The 26,208-nt window shown below is 43.7% G+C and overlaps 1 protein-coding gene across 3 annotated transcripts in view; it reads right to left on the reverse strand.

The window, feature by feature from the left end:
• Positions 1–25,618, reverse strand: part of SRGAP1 (SLIT-ROBO Rho GTPase activating protein 1) — a 138,472-nt gene extending 112,854 nt beyond the window's left edge. For 2 of the 3 annotated variants that reach the window (XM_065743355.1, XM_065743354.1), the window contains exon 1: positions 25,112–25,618. In XM_065743355.1, the coding sequence (XP_065599427.1) occupies positions 25,112–25,178 (67 nt within the window). In that variant the 5' untranslated portion in view covers positions 25,179–25,618. The remainder of the gene's footprint in view (positions 1–25,111) is intronic. The other variant, XM_065743353.1, reaches the window with a different exon arrangement.
• Positions 25,619–26,208: the final 590 nt, after the last annotated feature.

A 26,208-nucleotide genomic window follows, 5' to 3' on the forward strand; every position in this document is an offset into this window, starting at 1 on the left:
GGCAAGGCTCAGCAACACCGCAGAAAGACAAACAGAGCAGTTCACTGTTCTTGGCTGGGAAAGATGCAGAGGCAGCACGCTTGGTCTCACAATGCAGACTATCTGATGAAGAATTTAGGAGGAAGAGCTCCGAGGTGAGGCTCTGCCAGCATTCCTCAGGCAAAAGGATAGCAACAGCTATCTCTGAGACACAGGATTCAAAGTGAGTGAACATAAAAGGGAAACATCACAGAGCGGTGAAAAATGGTCCCAGCAGTTAAAATAAATAGCAGTCTGAGACACACAGCACCCTGACTGCACTGCATGTCAATTCTGTGAGCAGAGCAATTCTGCAAACATTTCCAGAAGAGGTACAAACAGCAAATATAAGCCCATTGTCAACAGGTTTGTCTTCCTAGTTTTCTGTCTGCATACCCTCTTAGTAGCTTTTCACAAAGCCCCAGGAGCCCTCAGAAAGCTCTCATCTAGTGACAGCCCCAAGCTGATAGATTCCAGGATCCTTCGTTCCTCATGCCAAGTTGGAATGCCAAAGCATCCCTCAGGCTCCTAGATAATATAGAAACGGTCTGAGCAAATACAATTATCTTGGGCAGAATCTCTCCTTTCCTTCCAAAGAAAAGCCATAATGCAGGATAGGGCACTAGAAATAAGTGTCTTGAAGGAAATTACTATGGCCATAATCAGCATACAGCGAGGTTGTCACATGTTTAAAGTCACTCACATACCGTGGTATCTCTCTAAAGACTAGGGATGCTTTCAGCTATTATCCCATACTGCTCCGCATTTGGTAAATATTCAGAAATCATTCTACAATCAACAAAAAGTTTACCTGCATATCAAATTGCAAACTCAGTTTTAAAAGCACATTCTAAAAACAGAGTCGCATAGGATAACTAACATTTTAAAGCTCTAAAATAGTAAGGACATGCATCCAGAATCACGCTGGACATCAAAGTAGCAATGCGTTCTTGTGAAACCAGGGCAATGCAAACGAGGATCATCCCACAGCATAAACAGTAACAAACAGACTTCGCACTAATATGAAGGGTAGTAGCTTTTCAGCCCATGTCCTTCCTTGCAAAGTAGGTTTGTCTTCATGCATCCAAATCTTCAGCCAGTCTGTTTTATCAGAAGGCTGATGTTACCTTAAGCCTCAATAAAATTCATGAAGCAAGCACATTTTATTTAATGCCTTATTTCCTGTGGAAATCTACTGGGATAGATTTTTCCTTTATTTCTAAGGTAAAGCTGAAAAACAGAAGGAAACAACAGCACAAGCTACATTCAACCCCTTCAATCTTTTAACAGCATTTTGAGTTTGCAGTTACAGCTGCCTGTAGCCATATCCAAAAACAGACAAGAAAAGGTATCACTAGTCAAAATGTCCTACAGGTCAAGTGCACCAGAGGAACTACTCCCTTAACAGGGCTTACCATACTCCAAAATCATCTCCTTCATTTATACTTAGCAATCTGATGTGCAAGCAAGCCACAAAACAGCACCTTATAATGAAACTCATTAAGCATTTATGGTTACTTATGGACACATGTATAAGATCCTTTCTTTGCCAGGGAAAGACCTCAATTCCTTTCCAGCTGTGAAGGTGAACTGTAGCTGAAAAGGTACTTCTCTTCCATGAGTGACTATGACAAATCCAAAGCAATTCTCTTTCAGCATTACCTAAATTAGAAATTAAACATGACCAGTGCCTAACCAGTTCACTGATGGCCTAATTTGCTGTAGGTAGTGGCAGTCCCAGGATGCTGAAATGAGTCAGAACAGTCCATCCATACATGATGTCTGGCAGGTCAGAGCGCTGCAGGTAAGTGATGTGACCCTCAGCAGGACTGCATGCAACATGGGCTGTTCATGCAGCTATGGCTATTCTCAACACTAATGAAAACTGATTCCACCCCTCAGTGAGCAGCAAGGTCTCGACTGAAGTCACCTGAGCATCACTCCCAGCTCCCTGATTTCAGGCCTCACAGCTCTGAAGACCACAGCCTACAGAGGCCTATGGTTTCTGTGCTGGGTTTTAAATCTGGGAAATCTGTATTGCTTGGCTCAAGTACATTTACTGCTTAGTCTAGCAGCACCTGTTACAGAAGAAACAATAGGAAAAAGCTTCTGCTTGAGTCATATACAACAAAGTACACTGACATCATGCTAAATGCCAACCAGCTATGAGAAAGGAAACTACCAGTCTAGATGCTGCTTCCACCCCACCCCTGATCAAGACACAACTTCCAGGATGTCACTACTAACAAATTTAAATGATTTACATAGTTTGTCTAGGGATCGTGTGCATGCAGTAAGTACACTCTAAGAAAAGGGATAAATAACACTCACTGGAACACAGCCGTAACAAGGTATAGAAAGCCATGACTATTGAAGCAAGGGGACACTGACTGAGACTGGTTGCTTAAGTGACCCTGCTTAAGGTCAGCGTCAAATTCTTTTTGGTTCTTTCAGAATCATGAAAATCACCAATATCCATCTCTTTCCTGGCAAGAAGCCTCATTCTTTAGATTCCCCTGTTAACTGAATAATCCAAGCAGAAGAAAGTTGGAAGTTTCTTTCTGGAACAGTCAGACCCACCCCTCTGCAAATGATTTTCATCTTATGGGAAAAATACTTCTCCTTTGCAGCTCCATCTTTGGCACAGGAGTATTTAATTCTAGTACCTCCAAGCCAAAGTACATTACCAGGATCAATACCTCTCACATGTAGAAATACACTCTTTGTAACTTAAACCTGCCTGGCTGAGACAGTTCATGTAGCAACAGCCAGATGAAAGGACAAAATGAACAAACAAACATTCATGTACTCAGAGAGCTATGAAATTCCTAGGGCAGCAGGCCATTCAGAAGTCACGGTGGGCCTCCAGGGGCTGACAAATTCCACTACAGCACACAAGACTAACCAGCAGACAGCTTTCAGTTGGATAAGGAGGATGACAACAACAACAACAACAAAAGACAACACAAAAACGACCCTACCCTCACATCCTAAAATTAAAGTATAAATTCTAAATGTTTTGAGGTGAATCATTGAGCTAGTCTCCACAGAAGCCTGATATTTCCTGTTCAGGAATAAGCATCCATTTCATCACTTGAATTTTGAGGGTTCCCTTGCCAGTGGTAAACTGATCTGTCACAGGCCACAAAGAATCCTATACAACAGAAATCGGCTTTATTGCTTTTCATTGTTCTTTCAGGCAAGAACTATTTTAATCTTACCAGAACCTTCACAGGCTGCCAACAAACACAGACTGTTTGGATGGAGGCTTTCAGCTCATCATACCAGAAAAAGAAGAAAATGGTAGTTAATGCTTTGGAGAAGCAGTTCTGTTTAAAGACAAAACAAAATGCACATTCACATCATCAGTAAGAAGGGTTTGGAATATTCACAACAAGCTCTAACAGATCATATGATTAAAGATGAAGAGTAAGGCCTGTGGTACCTCGTTGGTCGCATTAGGAACTCAGTGAGGCAACTGGCTGAACTTCAATTTGCGTAAAGACACCTTAACATTTGAGGATTAAGCATAGAAAAGTGAGCAATTAATGTCCCCGATGTTTTTAACAGCATACAGTCGAAGAGATTTTCCTCTAATGGAATTACAGAACAGAAGCATGCCTTGTTTAGCATGTTAACAAGCTTGCATTTACTGCTGCCAGAGTTAGGCCTCCCAGTACAGCCATCATCAACGTAATCAATGAAAATAGTTTGCAAATGCCACTCTGGTATTAGTCAGACAGTGTTATACACCCAAGGAAAGATCTCTAAGTTTAGGAATAAGAGTAGCATTTTTTAGCATGGAAACTGGTTTGTCAACAGCTATTCTTCTTCTGCACAAAACCTTCAACAATGCCAGCTTGGAGCAACAGCAGACTCATTTATTGGCGGGAAAGAAAGGGATCCCTTTGTACCACCAGTTTTGTGCCCTTTCAATAGCAGCTCCGGTGGTAGACTGGTGTGGACAATTGCAGTGACCATCTGTGACCATGAGATAGTTCGATAGCTGTGAGACTAACTTAGGTTCAACATCGCCACATCTTACCCCACTGAGTCTTTCATACAGCTTTGAAAAACTTAATGAAAATGGATACATTCACAGCTGAATAAAAAGAGGTCTCAGCAGGCTTGACCCTAGATCTGAACAATGGAACTGTAATGCCGGCACCATTGTAACAACATGACAGATGTAGGTCGTGCTAGCTTTCATCTGTAGCTGTGACTGATAGCTTGCTATTTGCTGACAAGACATATAAAGTTTCCATTTTCACTTAGTTTGTAGGCATGAATTTCTAGGGCTCAATTAATAATGGAAGATGCACAGATTCTTTTTTTTTTTTTTAAGATTTCTTCACTGCTGTTTCCAGAGAAAATTCTTGCAAATAGCCAGTACATGTCACTAACATAGGGACGCTCTTGTCTTAAATCCACCTTGCAGAACTTATTCCAGAATTATTCAGTTCAAGATCAATTTAAAAAGCTTACAGAGGAATACCACAGCTTAGCCAAAGAGGTTCATTAACAAAATTTTTAATATCAGTTCAGCTTTCAATAACTATGTACCAGTACTTACTTGATTGCTTAAATATTTAATCTAAATTGTATTATATTTAGTTAACTGTATATCCATCCACGCTACTCACTGTTCTCTGCTCGTACATTTGCATCACATTTTTTTTCTGTTTAGATCAAGGAGAGAAACTGATTTTAAACTGGAAAGCTAGGGAAAACCAAACAAACCAAATCTTCTAACCCAGACAGATGACTTGAAGAGCAGCCACTGGGAATTTTACAAGCAACATCAGTCCTTCTCAGGTCTCTCCAGAAAGATCCAACAGCAGCACAGCCACCTTGTGTTTAGGCTGCTCTGGACAGATACTCATCCATGCATGCCAGCCATCAGTTTGTAGGTTCCCCTGAGATCATACCCCTGGTATTTGGGTGGGTGAGCAGTGGAAAAGTTGGCAGGCCATGAACCAACGGATACAAAAGGACATCAGTAAAGCTTCCTGGGTTTTACACGTTCTCCAGTAGGGAGAGTAAGTGGTGCCATTTTATACAAAAACATCTCCAAGGTTGAAAGCAAGCTTCAAGACAGCTGGTAATAAACCTGGGCAATCTTCAACCAGTTTAGGTTGTGGAAATATATTTTCACTTCACCTTCAAGAAGAAAAGAAAAAAAAAAGCATAAAAAAATCCAACAGAAAAAAAAACAACTTCTAAAAAAGGTTTCTTTACTGTGTAAATGACTGAGAAACGGAACAGGTTGCCCAGACAGGTTTGAAGACTCTGAATCTCAATTTCATTTAAGCTGGTGGCAAGAGCATTGGGAGGCAAAAGCATCTCCAGCCAACCTAGCAAGGAGTACTTTGAAATCTGAAACAACTGGAGAAATCTTCAAGCAGAAAAAGGAAGATGATCCAGGAAACTATAGCTCATCCAATTTCACTTTGGTCCCAGGGAAAGTGAAGGAGCAAATTATTCTGAAAGTTACTTCTAAACACAGTAAAGAAAAGAAGGTGATTGCAAACAGTCAGTTTACAGCATTCATGAAGAAAGAAAATCAGACCTGACCAATATGACAGTCATTAAAATGAGATGACTGGCTTGGCAGGTGAAAGAACAGTTGACATTATCTTGACTTCAGTAATGCTTTCAGTACTGTCTCCTACAATATCCTTATGGAAAGGCTGATAAAAGTATGGATAGATGAACATACAGTGAAGTGAACTGAAAACTGGTTGAATTATTGATCTCAAAGGCTTGTTATCACCAGGATGAAGCCCTGCTGGCTGTCAGTCATGCAACCTAAGGAGTAATTCTGTGGCCAGTACTGTTCAATATCTTAATGGCCTGGATATTTAATCAGAATGCTCCTTCAGCAAGTCTGCAGACGGCACAAATTTGGGAAGAACATCTGATACACCATGATTGTACTGCCATTCAGTGGGATTTTGTAAGGCTCAAGAAATGGACAGGAACTTCACAGAGTACTACAAAGACAAATGTAGAATCCTACACCTGGGAAGAAATAACCCCAGACACCAGTACACATACCAGCTAGAACGAAGCTTGGAGAAGAAAAGTCTTGCAGGTTCTGGTGAGCACTAAGTTGACCATAAGCCTAAAATGGACCCTCATGGCAATGAAAGCCAAAAGCCTCCTAGTCTGCTCTAGGAATGAATGCAATGCCAGCAGGTAGCACAAGTTGATCCTTCATCTCTACCAAGCAATGGTAAACCACATCTGGAGCGCTGCATCCAGTTCTGAGCTCCCCAATACAACCAGCATACTAGAGAAAGAGTCTCCAGCATAGGAGACAATGAAAGCACAGGAACATCTGGCATAATGGGGAGCCTGAGAGAGATGGGACCGTTCATCTTGGGAAAGAGAAGGCTCAAAAGTATCTGAATGATGTCTAAGAAACATCTGATGATGGCTGGGGAGGGGCAGTACAAATGATGGAACCAGACTCATTAATGTCCAGGGAAAGGACAAGAGGCACAGGCCACTAACCAATATTCAGAAGATAAAAGAAGAAAAAAATACACTGTAGACTTCCACTTTCAAGTTGCTAGCGTCACTCTCACAGAGCTTACCTTACCCATCCTTTTGACAAACAAGTCATGGTCAAGCCAGGCAACAGGAAGAGAAACTTTGCTGTACATTCTATAAATGCAACAAAATGTCCCTGCCTCTTCTTAGAGGTAAAGGCTCCTGTGTGCCAGCTGAGGTTGTTCCAAGGGGAAGAAGGACAATAGCTTTATTCTGCTAATGAATTACTTGTATAGGATCCAGCAGAAGGAAAGAAAGATGTGGATCAGACCATTTGATTTTTAAAAGTTCTCAGTTTAGTGCTACATATCCTTAGCATCTCCTCAAGTAAGATGTACTGCGCTCTGCACTTGAAACAGAATTTTCTGTTTATTCCACAAAACTGGAACGCTAATATTTTCTGAATAGCCCACAGAATAAAGTTTTGACTGATGAAGTTCATATCAGTTACTTAATACAAAGTGCTATGCCTTTCCTCTGCAGAAACCCAGCCAGAAGTCCACTGAAATTAGCAGCAGCTTTCTTCCGAATGTAGCGAGTTTTTATTCGGTCCCTTACAGAAACACTATGGATTTTGCTCTGAAAAGTGTTGTCTAGATATAACAATGAGCAGGAGGCTGTACAATACCAAAGAGATGGGTAATTAGGAAAATGGAGCATTTCAACCCATGTCAGAGAGCTCTTTTGCCCAAACAAGGAGCAGAATCAACAGAAAACTATCCCAGAAAACAGCTGTCTTTTGTCACTGCTGGATTTGGCATCCAAACTGCAGAGGGCAGGCACAGCACAGAAGGCCAATGCTCCATCACAGCCTTCTTCTTAAGGTATTTCTTTTAAAAATTCTTTTAAGACAAGAAATTGTGTCATCTAATTGCACGTGATAAGGCAGTAAATAATATATAAATGCAAAAGAAAGAACTGTTTCAAATCTGGACACAGGCTTTCTCTCATCAGTGGCTGAAATGGAGACTACAGTTTATATTTTTGCAAAAGGTCATTTCAGTGACAAGAAACCTTCGAACCTATTTAGTATTATTCCTTCAGTCCCAATCTTGAAATTTATTGCACACTCACAATTTGCTGAGACTGTGTAAACAGACTTCACGATCTTTGCAACAAAGAGCAATGTACACCCCTGAGAAGACCAGAAAAGATTTACTATCATTCTTCAATGCTGAAAAGAAACCCCATGCATTGTATTTTGACTATGTACAAAGATGAATAAGGAGGAATGCAATTACAATGCATATACCAATATAAGTAAGAAAACCAACATTAACAGACTGCTGATAATTTTACATTGCAATATAGGTATTTCTTGCTCGCTTCATTTTTTCATACAAGAAAAACTCCAAACCTAATCACTGAAAAAGCAGACAAGTATTTTAAGAAAATATCTTTTCTTACTCAAGGGTATGGAGAAGGAGAATCCTATTTTAAGAGTGTCCAGAGTAAAAATTACTGGGTTATTGTAAACTTGGCACTTAACTTTGTAAACAGATGTGCTTCTTTCAAATTTCCTCCACCCTATCCATTGTTTTATTTATCTTATTTAATGCGAGTTTCTCTTACACAAAGAAAAAATGCAATTGAAATGCCTATCCAAATCAAGGTTTCTTTGTTCTATTGTGAACCTTACTTCATTGCACAATGCCATTACCAGAACAGTACACATTTAAACCTCTAATGCCCACAAGGGAGAGAGCCCATTCCGAGCTTCCATGTGGATAAAGCAAAATGGCCTGGGGACAAATTTTTGTTTAAAAATGCGTTAATCTACACTTTATTCCTGAATCTAAATGCTCTCCACACACCCTGCACCTATTTATTTTTCTCATGTTTTGTACACTTACATTTGTATGCAGCTGCCTCTTTTACCAGCTCATGAGGTCTTGGTGAGGGTGGAAGCAGAAACCAGCTCAGCCCTCCATGAGTGTGTAGCTAACCAAACTATTTATCCAGCAGAATGGTAAGAAAGCTCAGAACCAGCGGCGTCTGTAAACTCCATGGGTTCTGGAGCCACTGACTGCCAAGTGACAGCCTTCTGCACACCTGCTTGATAGAAACGTGCAGATATCTACGGAACTAGTGGTGCTCCAAAGGGAAACACCTTACAGCTCCAGTTCCTTGTGCATCTCCTGACCAAGCACATTATCTTCCCACACATTCCAGACACGATCAGAACATAGACAAGTGAGCAGTCAGTAACAGGATGGCACATGCAAGCAGAGTCCAGCCATACAATACTATCCGGTCACAGCAGGAGTTGTGTAGAGCTGTGATGAAGAGGGGCAAAAGGAAGAAAGGAAGTTCTTGATCACTGAAAAACAAACAAACAAACAAAAAACAACAAAAAAAAAACCACAAAAAACAAACGAAACAAAAAAAACATCAGAACAACTTGGCCATGGCTTACTCCAGGCTTACTCCAGATCCTACACAAACCAACTCTTTGGACAGAGGCAATTCTGATAAACTGCCTCCAGGGCCTGACTCCACCAGATGTAGGCCATGACAGCCATTTCCAGCTCTGCCTGGAAAATGAAACTCACAAAGGTGTTGTGGTTTAACCCAGTAGGCAGCATCTGTTCATGGCTACAGAACACCTTGTCTACAGATTCAGGGAGTAGCGTTAAAAATAAAAGAAAATACCACTCCCCAATTAGTCATCTCTGTTCTTCACAATATTCAGCAGCGCTATCCCATCACAAAAGTGCTTTCTCTGTGAAAATATTTAGGGAAATAGCATGCAACATCTGTACAGCAATTCAGCAACCTCCTTTCAAATATGAGCAGAAAGCTTTTTAGTATTTACAAGTCTATTGTTCATGATGCAAATATCAGTCTGCTCATTGTCTCTTCTATGGAACCTTGATTCCATCAATATTGCAATTTCACAGCTAAACATATTAATAGGGTCATAAATATTCAGATTATGTAATAAAGGCAGTGGAAGCAGCCAATAAAATACTGTTAATGTTCATTTACAGCAGCTGGGAAGGCCCTGCCAAATGTTGTTTTACATAACAGGTCGTGACGCTCTGGCTACACTAAGCTTTCTGATCACTCTTCCTTTATCTGCTATGATTTTGAACACAATATGAGGCAGCACAGAGTATCCAAAGGATTTAGAAGTCCTTTCAAGCACACCAACGTTTCGAAGGTTTAAAAGATTAAAATATCAAAAAGAACCTTGTGGTTACTACATTTGTGCTTTTGCATTTTGCAGCACAGGAACAAAAGCAACGTTCACATCACTTATCTGCATTAGCTCCACAATTCATTGCCTGCAATAAGTTTTAAAAGCGACTTTATTACACTATACTTCGGTTGAGCTAGATGCACAAAGAACAACATTAAGCAAATTAAAAAAATCCCCACTATAGATTTCAAAAGGCATCTTGAATGTTAGTGAAATGTTCTGTAGCATGTGTATAATCCTCACAGCAACCTAAATTAATTCTGTCTTGTGAGCTGTATCCTCAACAGTTGACAGTTCTTGCTTTGCTTCAGCATATTTATTCCCTGTTATGCTTCCTTTGTTGCAGTGCACTGTTTCTCCTATGAAACCAGGGTTCCCAAAGCATGGCCAGAGCCCACCAGCTCTCATGCAAACACCAGGCTGGCATGTATGTGTGGGACTAGGTCAGAACATCTGGCTGTATGAAGTGATGACTCAGTTTGATTCATTTGCTTTGCATATTTCCATGCCAAAATTAAGCCCAATCCTGTAGACATTTATGGAGATTAGTGGCCCTGAGAAGGTTAAAAGCCCTGGCAAGGTCAACAAATTCATGCACATAAACAAGGCTGCGCATAGCAGGACACACATGGCAGCCACTATACTGCTTAGAAAAGCAATACCACTTCATTCATCCCTCTAGCCCTGCATTCGTTAGCAACTATTCACAGCACTGAATGCACTACAAAGCCTAATGCTTTAACTGACTGAAATTCTACAGCAGCAGGTCTCAAGCTTATCCTGTAAACCAAGGCTTAAACATGTATATACATCTCAACTCTCTGTAATATCTCCCCATCAGCTGGGGCAAAGCTCCAGCAGTGCCCGGGCCACCAGCTAGAAAACTCCAAGCTCGAGTAAACAGGACCTGACTCTTTATCAGATGTTGGCCATTACTGCCATTTCCAGCTATTACTGGAAAACGAAGTTCACAAAGGTCACTCACATGGCCCCCACCAGTGGGATGGGGAAAGATAATTAAAAAAACCTACAACTCCCAGGTTGAAATAAAAACTATTACTAAGATAACAGCAATTATAATAATGCACACACACACACAAAACAAGTGATATACAAACAATTGTGCACCACCTGCTGATTGACACCCAACCATTCCCTGATCAGTGGCCAGTCCCCCAGCCAACTCCCCACCATTTTCAAGTTTTTTGCATGATGTCACATGGTATAGAATATCCCTTTGACCAGTTTGGGTCAGCTGTCCTGGTTCTGTTCCCAGCTCCTCATGCCCCTTGCTGCCCCCTCAACAGCAGGACAGAATGTGATGCTGAGAAACTGAAATGTCCTTGGTTCCATGCAGCACTGCTCAGCAACTAAAACATCAGCATGTTATCAACATTGTTTTTCTCCTGAAGCCAAAACATAGCATCATACCAGACATTATGAAGGAAAAATCAACTCTGCTCCAGCTGAAACCAGGACAAAATCCAAAACACTAGTTTCATCCATACTCACTCAGTGTTAAGTCTGCATTAAAATCCAGGGCTACCTTCAGCCACCTTCTAAACTCTTGCAGACTTACTGACTCTCATCAGTGCATTCTGACACGAAGATTCCTCTTTTCTTTACATTAAACGCACTTGACCAAGTTAAAGCATAGTTTTGTCCCAGTTTTGGAGAAGGAAAGACTCAGTGTTTTTTCCACTGTCAGGTCTACTTGCACAAGAATACAGAAGGTGCGTCTACCCAAAATCTCAGACTCCTGAGATGAAGTTCAAAAGCATAATTCTGAGGTTAGAAACCCACTACAATACAAATAATGACCCTTATGATCCCAGTAAGGGATCAGAATCCCCAGTATGCTACATAAGATGTAAACTGTAACTTAAAAATCTCTCCTTCAAAGCATCTTGCAAACAGGCATATACACAAAGCAAAGGATCCCCAGAAGTTAATCTCATGGTCTCACATCTACCAATGTCTTACTAACTGAGGAAAAGGTAACTTCAGAGATGGTATCTATAAAGCATTTGGAGTTAAATTTACTTTCAAATCCCCTAACACAAGCAATGCTAAGAAAGAAAAAAAAGCCACATAATGTAAAAAGAACGTGTGCTGCAACTCTGATACTACAACTCAGAAATCAATACACTACAGAAAATTTAGGATCTGAACTTCCTAGTAGGTCTTCACATATATTTTTCTTTTATTTACAGTATTTTTAAAATGCTTGTAAGCAAAACTCTTATCCAGTAGGAACTGTTAACTGATTCAGGATGCATTACCTCCTCATTTAATACAACATTCAATTACAGCTGGAGGAAAACAAAAGAAGTAATCAAATGAATACCTCTATAAATTACTTAGAAACTTGGTGGCATGGAAGACAGAACTAAATACAAATCATTCTTTCCAACACCTCTGCCAGTGCACAAAGTCAGAAACAGACCCAAAGGGTCGCCTTAAACTCCTTTTCAAACTTAAGTAAAAACCAATGTGGACATTTCCATCTCCTTGCCTGATTCTGAGCTACAGAACTTTGCAAACAGCTGTTCAAACAACCTGACTTCACCATAGGCAGCTGAAGTAGTACAAGTAAAGAACAGACATGTTAATATACCCACGTAAAGCCCAACATCTTTAGGTGCTCTGGATGCCTGAGGTGCTGTCTGCTGTCCTACAAAACAGCTCTGCAACAGAAATAATCTGATCAACCATCAAGACCAACAAAGAGGTCTTCAGGTTTTTTTTTCCTTCTTACAGCCGTATTAATGGCTCTATAACCATTCAGCTTGTCACTAAACCCCAGCACAGTCATTGTTGTTTGATTAACAGCTGCAGATTTACTTCAGCAATATTCACCAACCCATTTCCCTTCTTTCCTACTTAAACATTATTTGAGACAACTTCTCCACCCTCAAAAAAAAAAAAGGAAGAAAAAAACCCTACTCTTCACAGATATAAAAATAAGTCAGGAATGTTTCTGGGATAAGTTCTGGTGGCTGCAGTGAAAGCAGAATGTAAATCTGCAACTCGAGCAACTAGAAAGCAGAACCACCATATGATGGATCATCAAATATGCTGCATCAGTTGAGTACTGCAGAAAGAATAACCTGAGCAAAGGTTCATACAAACAAACATTCATTTGTGCACCTTCCCAACAACTCCAAATGAACACCTGTTCATAGAGGTAATCTTCCAGAGACTGCCTTACACACTTGTTACGCATTAAAATAAAAAATCAATACAAAAGAAAGGGTTTTTTTTATTTTTTGTATGCTGCTTGATAACGTGCAGTGAAAGAACAAGGTATCCTTTGAATACTGCTCTCCTCTCTATTAATAACATGAGTACTCTCACTTCAGAGAGGCAGCAAACATCTGTTTTACAGCCATTCCAACTTCCATCTTTTTCACTCATTTTAAAAAATTAGAAGTGCACACTTGCTGGAATACACAGTGAAACCCATCTCTTCGGGGAGTGCTCTAACCACCAGGCAATGGATTCACATTCACCCTGTAAATAATTAAATATTCATTAAGTCTGGAGAAGAGCAGAACAGCTTCACCAAACAAGAAGAGAGGGGGAGATTTGTCCCTAAATACTCCATTGACTTATTCTTAGAGCAGTCACTTGTAAGATGGGAGATGTGGGACTCAAGGCTCAACACTAAGATAACAGTAGTGGGATGTGAATGCAGACTCCTTGTGTAATGCTCTGATGACTGGGAAAGATGTACCAATCAGGCACCTAACATCACGGTATCATATAGATTTCCACACAGCTCAGCAAAAGAAACTTTAACGTTTCAGGTCATTGCTGGTGGTAACTTGGATTACGTCAGGATGGGGCCAGCATTATCTCTTCCTCTGCCAGCTGGAGGCAAAGCAGCTTCTGGTCTATAAATAAGGGGAGCTATACTAGAGAGGTGCTGTGATTCAAACTGTAACAGTGTGCAGAATAAACATGTAGGCCTGTATACACAGTCACATAAACATATCCACAGACACCTCTGTAGTGAGACAGCAGCTAAAGAAGAAACTAACCATGGCATCTGAACAGCACAGGGACCTAAAGCTCTTTTATGGATTTAATCCCACAGGATACTTTCTACCCTACACCTCTGAGAGCCCATATGGAAAAGTGTGAAAACTGCTGAGGTAGCCTGGAAGTCAGTTCCCTCCAACCTGAGCCAAGACCTCCCTCATTACACAGTGGCCAGCCTGCAGACATCAGCAAGCAGCACAGAGCTGCACTGGGCTGGCCAGCTTCCTGCCTGCATCCCCTTCCCGTCTCATTGCCTTCCCATCCCTTCTCAGTAACCTGCTGCACTGCCAGGCAGAGTAAGACAGGCTGGAAGAATTCCCATTTAGTTCTCATTTTCAATCTTCTTCCAGCTTGATGTGAAAGAGGGTTTCCTTGCTCAGTGTTATAAAGCAGTTGCTGCTGTCTGTCCAGAAAGGTTTCCCAGGGATGCTCTGAGAGACAAAAACCAACAGGCAAGTGTTTCTTCATTGGCCAGTTACCATCGTTCTTTCACTGGCCTTAACGTGCTCCATGCCTCACTGCAGCCTACTGTGACATGCATAAACTGGACCAGACTTTTTTTTGACTTTTTTTTCAGTCTCACAGTACTAGAGACATCTCCACAAAAGCAGATGCTGTGCCTCCCTAAGTTGCCTTTAATCAGAATGATTAACATGATAACGCCTTGACACCTGAAGCAGCATGGAGACTTAAAGGAGGCCTGGAGCAAAACCAGTAAACCCCCAATGCTCAGATCTCCTTACCTCCCAAGCCCAACAGAAACCTGAAAAGGTAACGTTTTACTTCATAGTCACAGTTTATTAGTTCTGGGGAGAACTTAAGCATTCTTCCAGTATCTGAAGGAGACCAGTAGTAAATCTAGAGATTAACATTTTGTTAGAGAGTACAGTGATATAGGACAAGGAGCAATGGCTTTAAACTGAAAGAGCTGGTTTAGATCAGATTAAAGGAAGAAATTATCCACTTAGAGGATGGTGAGGCACTAGCACAAGCTGCTCAGAGAACCTGTGGAAGCCTCATCCCTGGAGAAGATCAAGACCAGGCTGGGCTGGGCTTTGGGCAACCTGGCAAACAGGGAGGTGTCTCTCCCTGTTCATGGCAGAGGGTTGGAACTGGGTGGGCTTTAAGGTCTTCCAACCCAAACCATTCTGTGATACATGGGTTTTGGTTTTAACAGTGCTTTGTTGACAGACAGCTGACCATCTAGATTTCAGTTAAATGACCACTCAGTAACTTCAGTCAGGAATATGGAACAGGGTGGCTCAAAGTACTCTTGGTCATTTCTCAATTAAGCCATATGATCAAGTTTGCACAGGGATTCCACCCTCCTCCAAGTAAAATTAAAGAGAGCAACAGTAACACTGCAGGCAGCAGTGTCTGACCCATACGTCAACATCATGGCAGCAGAAGTGGCTGGCAATTAAAGGATTACAACAGTCACTGTAATCCGATGAGCTGAGCTGCCAATGCTCACAGACTACTCACAGCAGACTGCCTGGGGAAGAGCTGAGGCAGGGTGTGAGGAGGCTGAGGGCCCCCCAGAGAAGCATCGGGGAAGCAGCCCTGAACAGGTGGGGCCTTGCCATCCACACCGGGCTCCCCATTGATTCACAGTGCATCTGCTCCCACTCCATGTTTCACTGTGGTTCTGAGGGGAGAGAACCTGAGATCAACACTGCTGTTCTACTCTCTGTCATGGTATTACAAATCTCACTAATTTTATGCACTGTTATTTGGAAATTAGGAAGGCACCAATACACAGCAGCCTTAAGAAGGCACATAATACACACAATCCTATTACACTGGTTCTTAACCTCAAGTGGTCTGTTGGGAAGCAATGCCATCACAGGTTAGAAAATAAAATAAACTTATTGAGCATGCCACTACCTGCTTGCAACACAAAGCAAACAAGCTAGCTTTCTGTGACATAGCTGGATCTTCATGGAGCTGATGCCATTTATGCCAAGAATGCAGAGACACCAATTTACCACACGCACAAAGCACCTATTAACAAGAGTTTACACATTTTCATTTCTGCTAACCAACACATTAGAGATTTGCAAGAGAAAAAGCATGCTGTGCCATCTAAACACAAACAGCAACACTACAGTCTTGGTGTGTCAAGTACCCTCTGTTAAGGTACAAACTTTTTTCTCTTTAGCATAAGTTTTGAATGCCTCCATAAATACCGACAAAGGATGAAGAGTTACTTTCTGCCAACCAACTTAATCACAATAGTGATAACCAAACTGAAGCCTTTTCATTCACTCTACTTCTTTCCAAACAGCAGTTTAATTGCTGAGTTAGTTTTGGTTCAGATGCCTGCTCATCTTGGTACTGAATGAACACCTTTATTTTTTTCTTTAAATCTTGTCCCTGACCTGCACTTAGGATTGTTTATCCTCTCTACACTTAAAAAGAAGCAGAGGGGAAAAGCTGAGAGTAGCAAGGCTTGAATGAAGACAGGTTGTTGAAAGAACAGAACATACAAGAGCTATCACTGAATGTTATTAGACTTCTGCTGTTTTCTGTAAACACAAGCAGACTCCTCTGCTTTTCAGGAAGCAGATACTTCGGAACTGGCTAGCACACAAGAGACTGATCTTTTACCACATGAAAGCATGTGGAAGGTGAAAGGGGATCAACACATCTCCTTATTTAGTTTAACACATGGATAGAGCAAAGCAAAAAGTATGCACTAATCTACTTGTGATGAGTCCCAACAGCACCTTGAAGACTTCTGACAGAACACAGCACCAGTGAACTGCTGGTAGATTCTACACATGGAGCAACTCAGATGAGTAAGCCCTGAGTCAGTTCAGCAGTCTGGACAATCCATTTACATGAATGTGCAGGAGTCATTTTTGTTTCCCACAGCAGCCAGTTAGGTGAAGGGCTGCAGTCATTACTTCCTGGAAGTCATCATCTGGTAAGTCAGCTCTACTTGCTTCTTATTTTCAGTATGGTTAACAAGAAGCAGTACACTGTAAATGTAGTATTCCTCTGTAACTTCCGTAGTATTATACAATTTTGTATTTTTGTGTGTTTTTTCTAACCTCTACAGTCTAAAAAGACCCTTCATTTTACACGCACAATAAGAAGTCTCAGGAGAATCCATCTGAAGTTCAAACAGGTTTTATAAGTAACATATCAAAGTTAACAGGGATAATTTAACTGATGAATGCATGATTGTACTTCTAAGTGAGTTCCACTGGAAATTTTTCTAAAAAAAATGACAGGCAAAAAAAGGTTTTGTTCCTTTTCAGCACTCCGATTTAGAGGCAGCCTTCAGTCCCAACTAACCCCAATCACAATGATCAAGGGAAAAACAGATCCGTACACCAGCCTTCATTAAAATCAGGTCAGCTACACTGTCCTGCCCTGTACAGAGTTAGAAGCTAATGACACAGGTCATTCAGAACCCATTCACAGACATGACTATTACAGTCAGGTCATAAAGTATACACCTTCTCCATAGTATCTTCTGAGAGCATCTTTGCTTTGCTAGTGCTTATTTCCTTGGGATTTGTTTGACACAGGAGGCTGGGTCCTTTTCCTGTCCAAATGTTTCAAGTGACAAGACCAAAAAGGGCAATTCCTTTTCCTACCTGCAATACCCATGTCATTAATGCGCATGTAGAGCTGGGATGATTTGATTATACCAACCATGAACTAAACCTAGTGATTTTTTTAATTCTGCAAAAGACAAATTGTTGGTTACAATGTCGGTTCTCACTGATGAGCAGAGAGCAACACCAAGCTAAAGCCACAACCATACACAAAACAGAGCATTTGATATGGTTGGGGTTATTTGCACAACATTCTCATGCTTTCCACAGAAAAGATGGCATTGCAATCTCAAAATTTATCAAGACACCTAATTCTTCTCATAAAGTAAAGTCAAAGTTTTCAGTGGGTTGTATGATGCAAGATTGTACACTGGACCCTGAAATTCGTACAGCATATACTTGAGAAAAAGTCACACGAACAGAGAGAGGAGAGGGAAGGGAGTACTGAGGAGATTTTCCTTTTTTGGTTACTGAACTGTAGGCAACAGCAAACAGCTCTAGGGTATGAGCATTTTGCTCTGGACAAGACGAATCACTGGGCAGAACATAGGTAAAACATAATAGATCACCTTTAGCCTGCCTGGTGGCCACAACAGAATTGTGACATACTTGCATGTCTACCAGAAGATAATTTCTACAGGCAGCAGAACAGAGCAGATTCCTGAGGAAGCAGTATCTCAGGATTACTGATCCCATTACAACAGATCAAAGTGAACTGTTCGCCTTACAGTGCTCCCACAGCAGTAACCAACCATCACGCAAACTGCTACAACAGCCTACAGTTGTTTAAATCTTGGAAGCAAAGGAAAGAGCAATGATAACCAACTCCTTCAGTTTTGGTCCCAGACACAGTCTTGGTAATGTAAAAGAAAAGCAGCAAGCAGCCTTACTGTACAGACAGTTCTGTCTCTTGCCCAGAGCACAGTCCCACGCTTTCAGCAGTCTCCCCCACTGCTCCACTCCACACAGCCCTCCTGATCCCCACTAGCAGCACACAAGTGGCACTGTCAGCCTCCAACCACTGCCTCTGGTATTGGCATTTCTCCTCCTCCTTATGCACATACAACTCCACCACCTCTCAAGCCTTTAGGATACCAGAGAGACAAGCAGCGGAGAAGTAAAAAGGAGTGAAGGAATGCCAGGCCATGGGCCACTTGCTGCTCATGGACTACCCAGCAGCAAGCCAGGCCTGGTGGCCTTGCCTGGGAGATGGGGTCGGCTTGGGGGGCTCACAGCAGGTCCCTGAAGAGTCTCAGAAAGGTCAGCTCAGAAGCTGGCAGAGAAGGAGAAGCAAGTGACAGGGAAAATGCTGCCACAAGAATGCAATCTCCAAAAAGGAGAGGGAGCAGCACATGGAGTACAAAGAGCACCAGTAAGCCTGAGAATGAAAGCAACTCCAAACACAACTCCAAAACCTTTTTTGCCCTGTGAAGGCCAAACAGTAAGAGTAGATTAGACTTTAATAAGGATTAATACAAGCTAAGGTAGCACTAATCTCCACTACAGAGATCAGAAAGGTTACGTGTGGAATACTGCATCAGCAAGATGTTGCAGCAGCTTGAAGATCTGAAAAGTACCACCACAGGAGCACATCCACCCATTGACACCTGTCCAGATCCATCTGTGTTCTCCCTTATGTCCAGCCCTGACCAAAGCAGAAATCAGACACAACGTACTGTCAAGCCACAGTCAGTGATTTCCAACAGACTGTGTAATGGTCAGCAGCCACTGGCTCCTTATTCAGCCTCAGCAGCACTGACCTGCTTCCTTCCAATGCTACCATCCATCACTTCTGACTGACAGGGAAAACAGTTAATAAAAGGCAAAAGCCAGCCCAAGAGAAGTTTTGAGGCAGAGAATAAGATGAAATCTGGACCCTGCTGAATCTTACCACAGCCATTTCAAGCTATAAGTTTAATTTTATTATCAGCCAGTACTTCAGTTCATAAAAAAGTGACCAATAAAAGATAATGGCAGGAAATTAAATGAACCTTAGCATGATTTAGAACCTTATTCTGCAATAGTGCAACTGCACAGAAAGTACATCTGGGAAAGAAAAAAGCCCTAAAGAAGTAATCATAAATGCATCCAAACTGCTACAGATGCAGAAACAAGTTAAACCCTTCATACAGAGAAGAATGGAAAAATTAGTGCAGGTACAGACAAATCTTACACATTAAGTATGCATTATGATCAACATTTTTCCAGAAAGAAATACTGGTCAGACGACCCACCCACTGCTTGTCCTTTCATGAGTGCTGCAGGAATTAGGATCTCATTCAACTTTAAATGCAAGTGAAATAGTAAACGTAGTTTCATTGCAGGACTGGGGAACATCAGCTGCAGTGTGCAGTCAAACTAGGAAAAAAAATCTACCTTCCTGATTATTAGTCATGTTTTCAAAAAGAGTACCAAAGAAATGAAGTTGTTCCTTAATTACTCAAAAGACTAAGAGATCTAAGAGGCTAAGAGGGAATTGAGTGTACCCTCAGTAAGTTTGCAGATGACACAAAGCTGGGAGGATGTGTCAAACTGCCTGAGGGTAGGGAGGCCCTTCAGAGGGATCTGGATAGGCTGAACAGCTGGGCTGAGCAAAATGGGATGAGGTTCAATAAGACCAAGTGCCGGGTCCTGCACTTTGGCCACAATAACCCCATGCAATGCTATAGGCTTGGGGCAGAATGGCTTGAAGAATGTAGAGAGGAAAAGGACCTGGGGGTGTTGGTTGATGCTCGGCTCAACATGAGCCGGCAGTGTGCCCAGGTGGCTAAGAAGGCCAACAGCATCCTGGCCTGTATTAGAAATAGTGTAGCCAGCAGGAGCAGGGAGGTGATCATCCCCCTGTACTCAGCTCTGGTACGGCCGCACCTCGAGTACTGTGTTCAGTTTTGGGCCCCTCACTACAAGAAGGACATTGAGGCCCTGGAGCGTGTTCAGAGAAGGGCAACAAAACTGGTGAGGGGCCTGGAGCACAAGTCTTATGAGGAGCGGCTGAGGGAGCTGGGATTGTTTAGTCTGGAGAAGAGGAGGCTCAGAGGAGACCTTATTGCACTCTACCACTTCCTGAAGGGGGGTTGTGGTGAGGAGGGGGTAGGCCTCTTCTCCCTGATAAGTAATGACAGGACAAGAGGGAATGGCCACAAGTTGCGCCAGGGAAGATTTAGATTAGACCTCAGGAAGCATTTCTTTTCTGAAAGAGTGGTCAGGCACTGGAATGGCCTGCCTAGGGAGGTGGTTGAGGCACCATCCCTAGCGCTGTTCAAGAAGCGTTTAGATGAGGTGCTAAAGGACTTAATTTAGTAGTTGGGTAGAGATAGTGATAGGAGGATGGTTGGACTAGATGATCTTATAGGTCCTTTCCAACCTTATGAACTTATGAACTTATCTAAACATGTGAAATTATTCCTTCATGACCTTTGGAAAGGAGGCTTTACTCAGGGTTACCTACCACCCAAAGAAGTTGCTGCACAGTACCAAATTAAAACAAGTTCCTTGGATTGTATTCCAAAACATCTATGAGAAAGTCACAAGTACCAAATAAGTCTGCTCAGTTTATGACCGAACTTCTTAAACCTGCAGATACCTCTTCCATCTGCACATCCAACTACACACTCACTGCTATTTACCCAGAGAACTCAAGATTTTTATTCTATAGAGTAGGGTGTCTATATACCAGAAGAAAGTAGTGGAGGAAAAAAACAACGTATCTCTCAAACAACATATAACTCCAATTCATAAACAACATGGAAAACAGTATCCTTTCTGAATAAGACACCAGTTATTTTGGCCAGGTTCTTTAATCAGAAAAAACTGTACTGAACAAATGATACTTGACAAACCTCAACTCCAGAAACTGGAACTTTCAAATAAAACTCAGGATTCATCTATGGCATTATCAATACTTTTTTTTTTTAAACCACATATTTTTTCAAAGTAGTCATTAATACACCTTTACTAAAACCTTGACCCAACTTCTATTTTACAACTCAGCCTTCCTCCAGAAGATTTCCGCTGTGGTTTAAGTTCTAGACTGCTTTAATCCAGAAAAAAAAATAAAAATTCACTTTCACAAGCCATAATTTTCCTTAAAAATGAACTGGTCCATTTCATACAGAGCTTCAGTAAATTAGTCCCGGTGGAAAATAAGGGTTTAATTTAGGAGAAGTCCATATACATGTCAATTTTAGGGAAGTGTTTCCATTCACAAAGTCGCTTTAGGATTTGCCTTCTAAAAGCAGCATATGTCTACTCAGTCACTTCCAAGTGTAAAAGGAAGGTTGGAAAAAGTAGCTCTTGTCTTAGTCCTTTTCAGTTAAGATGTGGTTGGGTAGGAAGGACAAAAGATTAACTCTATTGTTTTCAGCAGTCCAAACAACACAGATGACCTCACCAAATATACAGGCCCAAATTGCACAGTGCTTACCTACTAGAAACACATTTCTCCCATGGCCAGTTGTAAATCTTAAAAAATAATAAAGATGCCAATTCAATATTTGCATCACCTGTAAGCTACTGAGCAGCTTCTTCTGCTACTACTATTTATTTCTTCTCCAGGGGAATACATTTCTAAAGTGAGGCAGGTATTTAAGATCTCACTAGCTCACCACTCTCCACACTTGAGATACCCACAAAGACCTCAGAAGATGCTCTTGTATTTCTTCACAGCCATGGATTGCTCATTAAGTTTACTAACAGACAGTATCTGACATTATTAGCTGCACCAGGTTGGTGCAAAGAATACAAAAGATAGGATAATACAGTATAACAGAAGGCTAATGGAGTCAACTGAGTCAAGTAACAGCTTTGAACTAAGATATGCTGTGTATAAATCTAAGAAGGGTCACAGATCAGAAGGGTAATACCCCAAACAATACCACCATTCTGCTTATTTAAATAGGACTCCTTCCTCCCTAGTTCCAGGCCTACGACCACTCCTAACCTCCATTCAGCTCTGTGGCTGGGAGGAAATGTGCCTCCAATGACTTCAGAGGCCCTACAAAATTAGCACCTTCCTCAGAAAAATCATGTGCAATTGACAGTCTGGATGATCAGAGATAGCATAAGAAGCTGTTTTACTCAGTAACCCAATACAGCCTGCACACTGCCCAAGCCACTTTAGAAATAAGTTGTTCCTCCAAACTGCCTAAATATGCTTAAATAAACAAGCCCTTTCTTGATGCTTCTTCTAAAGCTTTTGCTTAAAAAGTGGAATACTGCTGAGAAGTAGGTGCTTCAACAAGATTATTAAGCAACAAGGTCACACTGGAAGAGAAGCATCTCAAGACAGCTCACTTTCACTTACTGAGTTACAGAACGAAGCAGTACTTCCCATCTGTGTCTTTACAAATTAAGATGCCCACATTGTCAAAATTATCCCTATATCCTCCAAAATAATGGCTATAGGTATCCAGATCTAGCTTTAGCGTTACGTTATCCTGAAGAAATATCCTTCTGCCTTCTATAGAAAGGAAACGCAATTCCCTTGTTTCTGTAATTGGTCTAGTTCTTGACAGAAGTTAGCCTTAAGAACAGAGATGATGAAAAACAAGTGAAAAAAACCCAGCAGTGCAGTAAGATGTTCAGCCGATCTACTGGTACTACCAGAGGAGTACCCAGGCAGCCCACGAAGGTCAGTTTACACCACCCAGGGACTATACAGAACAATTAACATCTGTTACTCCTTCCTATTTGAGGAGTTAAAAGCAAATACGGTATGTGAAGAATGGCACTGTTAAATCCTCATTTCCAAATCCAGCACCATATGCATGCTCCACTAGCCATGTACAGAAGAGGCCCATTCCCCTTCAGTATCAATATTCAGACACCTCAGAACACAATTTACAAGCAAACACACTGTGGATACAGCTTCTGAACTAGAAAAAGTGGTGTGCTGAGCTGTGTGCAAACCAGCAGCGTGGTAAGGGATGTATTGGTGCTACATTCCTTCGGGCGCACTTGTCCAAAGGACATCGACTGGCCAGTTAGCTGCCAAACTGCCACGTCCCTCAGTCACCCCTAAACATGCCAGCAGCAAGCAAACCGCTAGCCAAGGTGAACCCCAGAAACCACAAGCAGAAAAAGCCTTCTGGCCACACCCTTTCTCCTATCCTCATGCATGAAAGCCAGGCAGCTTGCTAGGATCTGGGCTTCCTGCATTTACAGTCTCTTCAGGTTACCTTGCTGGCTAATTAGGACTGATTCCTTAGCTCCTGGCTTCCCAATATCAAAAAGATTCTCAAGGTATCACACAATGGCATCGCAGGTTCGATGTGTTATCACTGTGCTAGCATCAAGCAGAATTATCCCTTAATACAAAGAGTTCTTGTGACATGAAAGAGCACTGTAGTGATAGTGCCTGAAGACAGAGCAGCTCTGGCTACAATTTCCAGCCCAGCACATCTCAGCAAACAGCTGCTAACCAACAATCTAAATGGGATGGTCAGGACCAGACTGTACAGATCCCGAAAGCAAGTCAGAATTCCTACTAAGCTATGTTTACAACTGTCTCTTCCCTCCGCAATTACGATGGGGGACCATGACACCGAAGGAAGGAATGGTTAACAGAGATGCTTGCTATCTGAGTCTTTGTTGTTCATGAAATGAGCCAAAGGGCAATGTATTTTTTTTTTATTTGTAAGCCATTCTTTTCTTACAAAGCAACTAGCTATAAAAATAAACACCATGAGCCCATGACAATCGTGTTAGAAGGAGGCAAAGAGCAGCCTGCACACACTGCAAAGGGGTTCGGATCATATGAGCATTTTTCCTGCTCGGTGAGCAGGACAAACCCGATCCATCTCCAGAGGCTCATCTGCCTCAGCCCTTCCCGACAGGCACCCAAGGCACAGCTTGCCAGCCAGCTCCGAAACCCCTCGCTGCCCACCTCTGTCTGGCTGGCAGCTCTCCTGTTTATTTGAAACCTAAATCCCACCAGACACAAAAAGCCTTTCATAGCTGACAGGTATTCTCTCTCACACACACACAAAAAAGTTAAGCTTGGAAAGGAGAAAACTGAAAAAAACTATCGTTTGATCCTGCAAGATCAGTTCTTCGAGATAAGAGGAAAAAAAACCGACCACGCGGTTATACAGGAAACCCGCACGGCACTCTGAGGGCCCGCGGCCCCGAGCAATGCGTGGGGCACTCTCCGTCCCCGCACATCGCACACCGGGAGCGGCTGCAGCGGGGCCCACCCCGGGTACAGAGAGCACACCCACATCGCTGCATTAGCACAGCTCAGGTGGAATGGAGGCTGAGGCTCGCACCCATCTCCGAAGTCCGGATTTACTGCTGTCCGTGCCTTACGTAAGCCATCCTCCGGCAGCACCGGGAAGAAGAGCCCCGAGGAGTCCCCACCCGCCACTTTCTCGCCCTCTGCTCCACGGAGAGCTCTGCAGCGGCGGTGCGAACCTGGAACACTTCCCGGGATGGCTGGGAAGGCTCATTCAATCCCCGGCGATCGTTCTTCCCGAGCCACCCGGCGCGGAACTACGACCCCCAGGGCTGGGTGGGGGCAGCCGAGCGTGTGCCTGCCGAAGAGGCACGGCTCACCATTGTCTCTCGCTTCGGTATCGCTGTCGGAGGCGCTCCGAGAACCCCCCCCCCTCCGCCCCGGTGGTACCGGCGGAAGGTGCTCCGCCGCCCCGCGAAGTTCGGGCAACAGGCGCCGGGCCGGGCCGCCCTCCGCAGGCCGAGCCCCAAGGCCGGGAGCCGCGCCGCTTACCTTTCACTTGACTTTCATACTCCGCTATAATCTCTTTGTCCTTTTTGAATCTGCTCGGGGTTGACATTATCCACTCGCTTCTTCCGCTTCTCCCCCTTCTCCTCTGCTTGGCTTATTACGGGTTATTAATTGTTATTAATATTTTCCGGACGGCTTCGCCGCCTGCCCCGGCTCTCTTAGAGCCCGAGCGAGCGCGGCGTAGGGCGCTGCCCCGCGGGAGCGCCGCCGGCGGAGCGGCAACCAGGCGGGAGGCGGCGCTCAGACCAAGCCCGGCGCGGGCACCATCGCCTCCGGCAGCGCCGCCGGCAGCAGCAAGGCGCTCCGCGGCCAGGGGCCGCCGTAGGGCGGGGCGGCGGCGGAGGGGCTGCCGGGGGCACCGCTTCCACTTAGGCGAGGGCGGGGGCCCGGCGGCTGCGCCCCACCATTGTTATCGCTCCCGGGAAAAAGGAAGGGAAACGGAACGCGGGCGGCAGGGACCGGGGAGGAGTACGGCCGCGCTCGGTCCGTACGCCCGGAGGCACTGATTGCTGCCGCTACCGCCGCCGCGCTCGCCTGGGTGTGGACTCCGGGACCAGCGCTCGCCCCGCCGCCGCTATCCCCGCGCAGCAGCGCCCGGCGCGGGGCGGCACCCTGCCGCGCCCCGGAGAGGTGTCTCCGAGAATAAACTTCTCCCCGCCCCCCCTCCTCCTCCTCCCGCCCGCCTCCTCGACCGCTCGCTGCCTCCCCCCTGCCGGCTGCTGGGCCCGCAGGCCCCGCCACCCCGAGGCGGGAGGCCCGGCGAGCGGAGGGAGGGAACGGGCCGCGCCCGCCCCCGGCGAGCAGATGGCGGCCGGGCGCTGTGTGCCGAGCTGCGGACAGCCGGAGAAAGTTAAAGCCTCGCGCTGCCGCCTCCGCAGAGGCCGGGAGGATAGGCGACCACAGGGGAGCCCGCCTTCCCGCTGAGGGCAGCGCGCGGTTTCGCGGCCGCTTTTCGGTGCTGGGGCCGCGGCCGCTCCCGGGCCCGCCGCACAGTGTTGGGGCGGGGCGGCATTTGGGGAAAGGCTGCGGCTCAGTCCCCAGGGCGCTGCAGGGAGCAGGCCATCCAGAAGGGGAGAAAG

This window comes from Cyrtonyx montezumae, unplaced genomic scaffold, assembly GCF_038088225.1.
Source record: "Cyrtonyx montezumae isolate F1298 unplaced genomic scaffold, pur_monq_1.0 scaffold_3, whole genome shotgun sequence".
NCBI classification, from domain to species: Eukaryota; Metazoa; Chordata; class Aves; order Galliformes; family Odontophoridae; genus Cyrtonyx; species Cyrtonyx montezumae.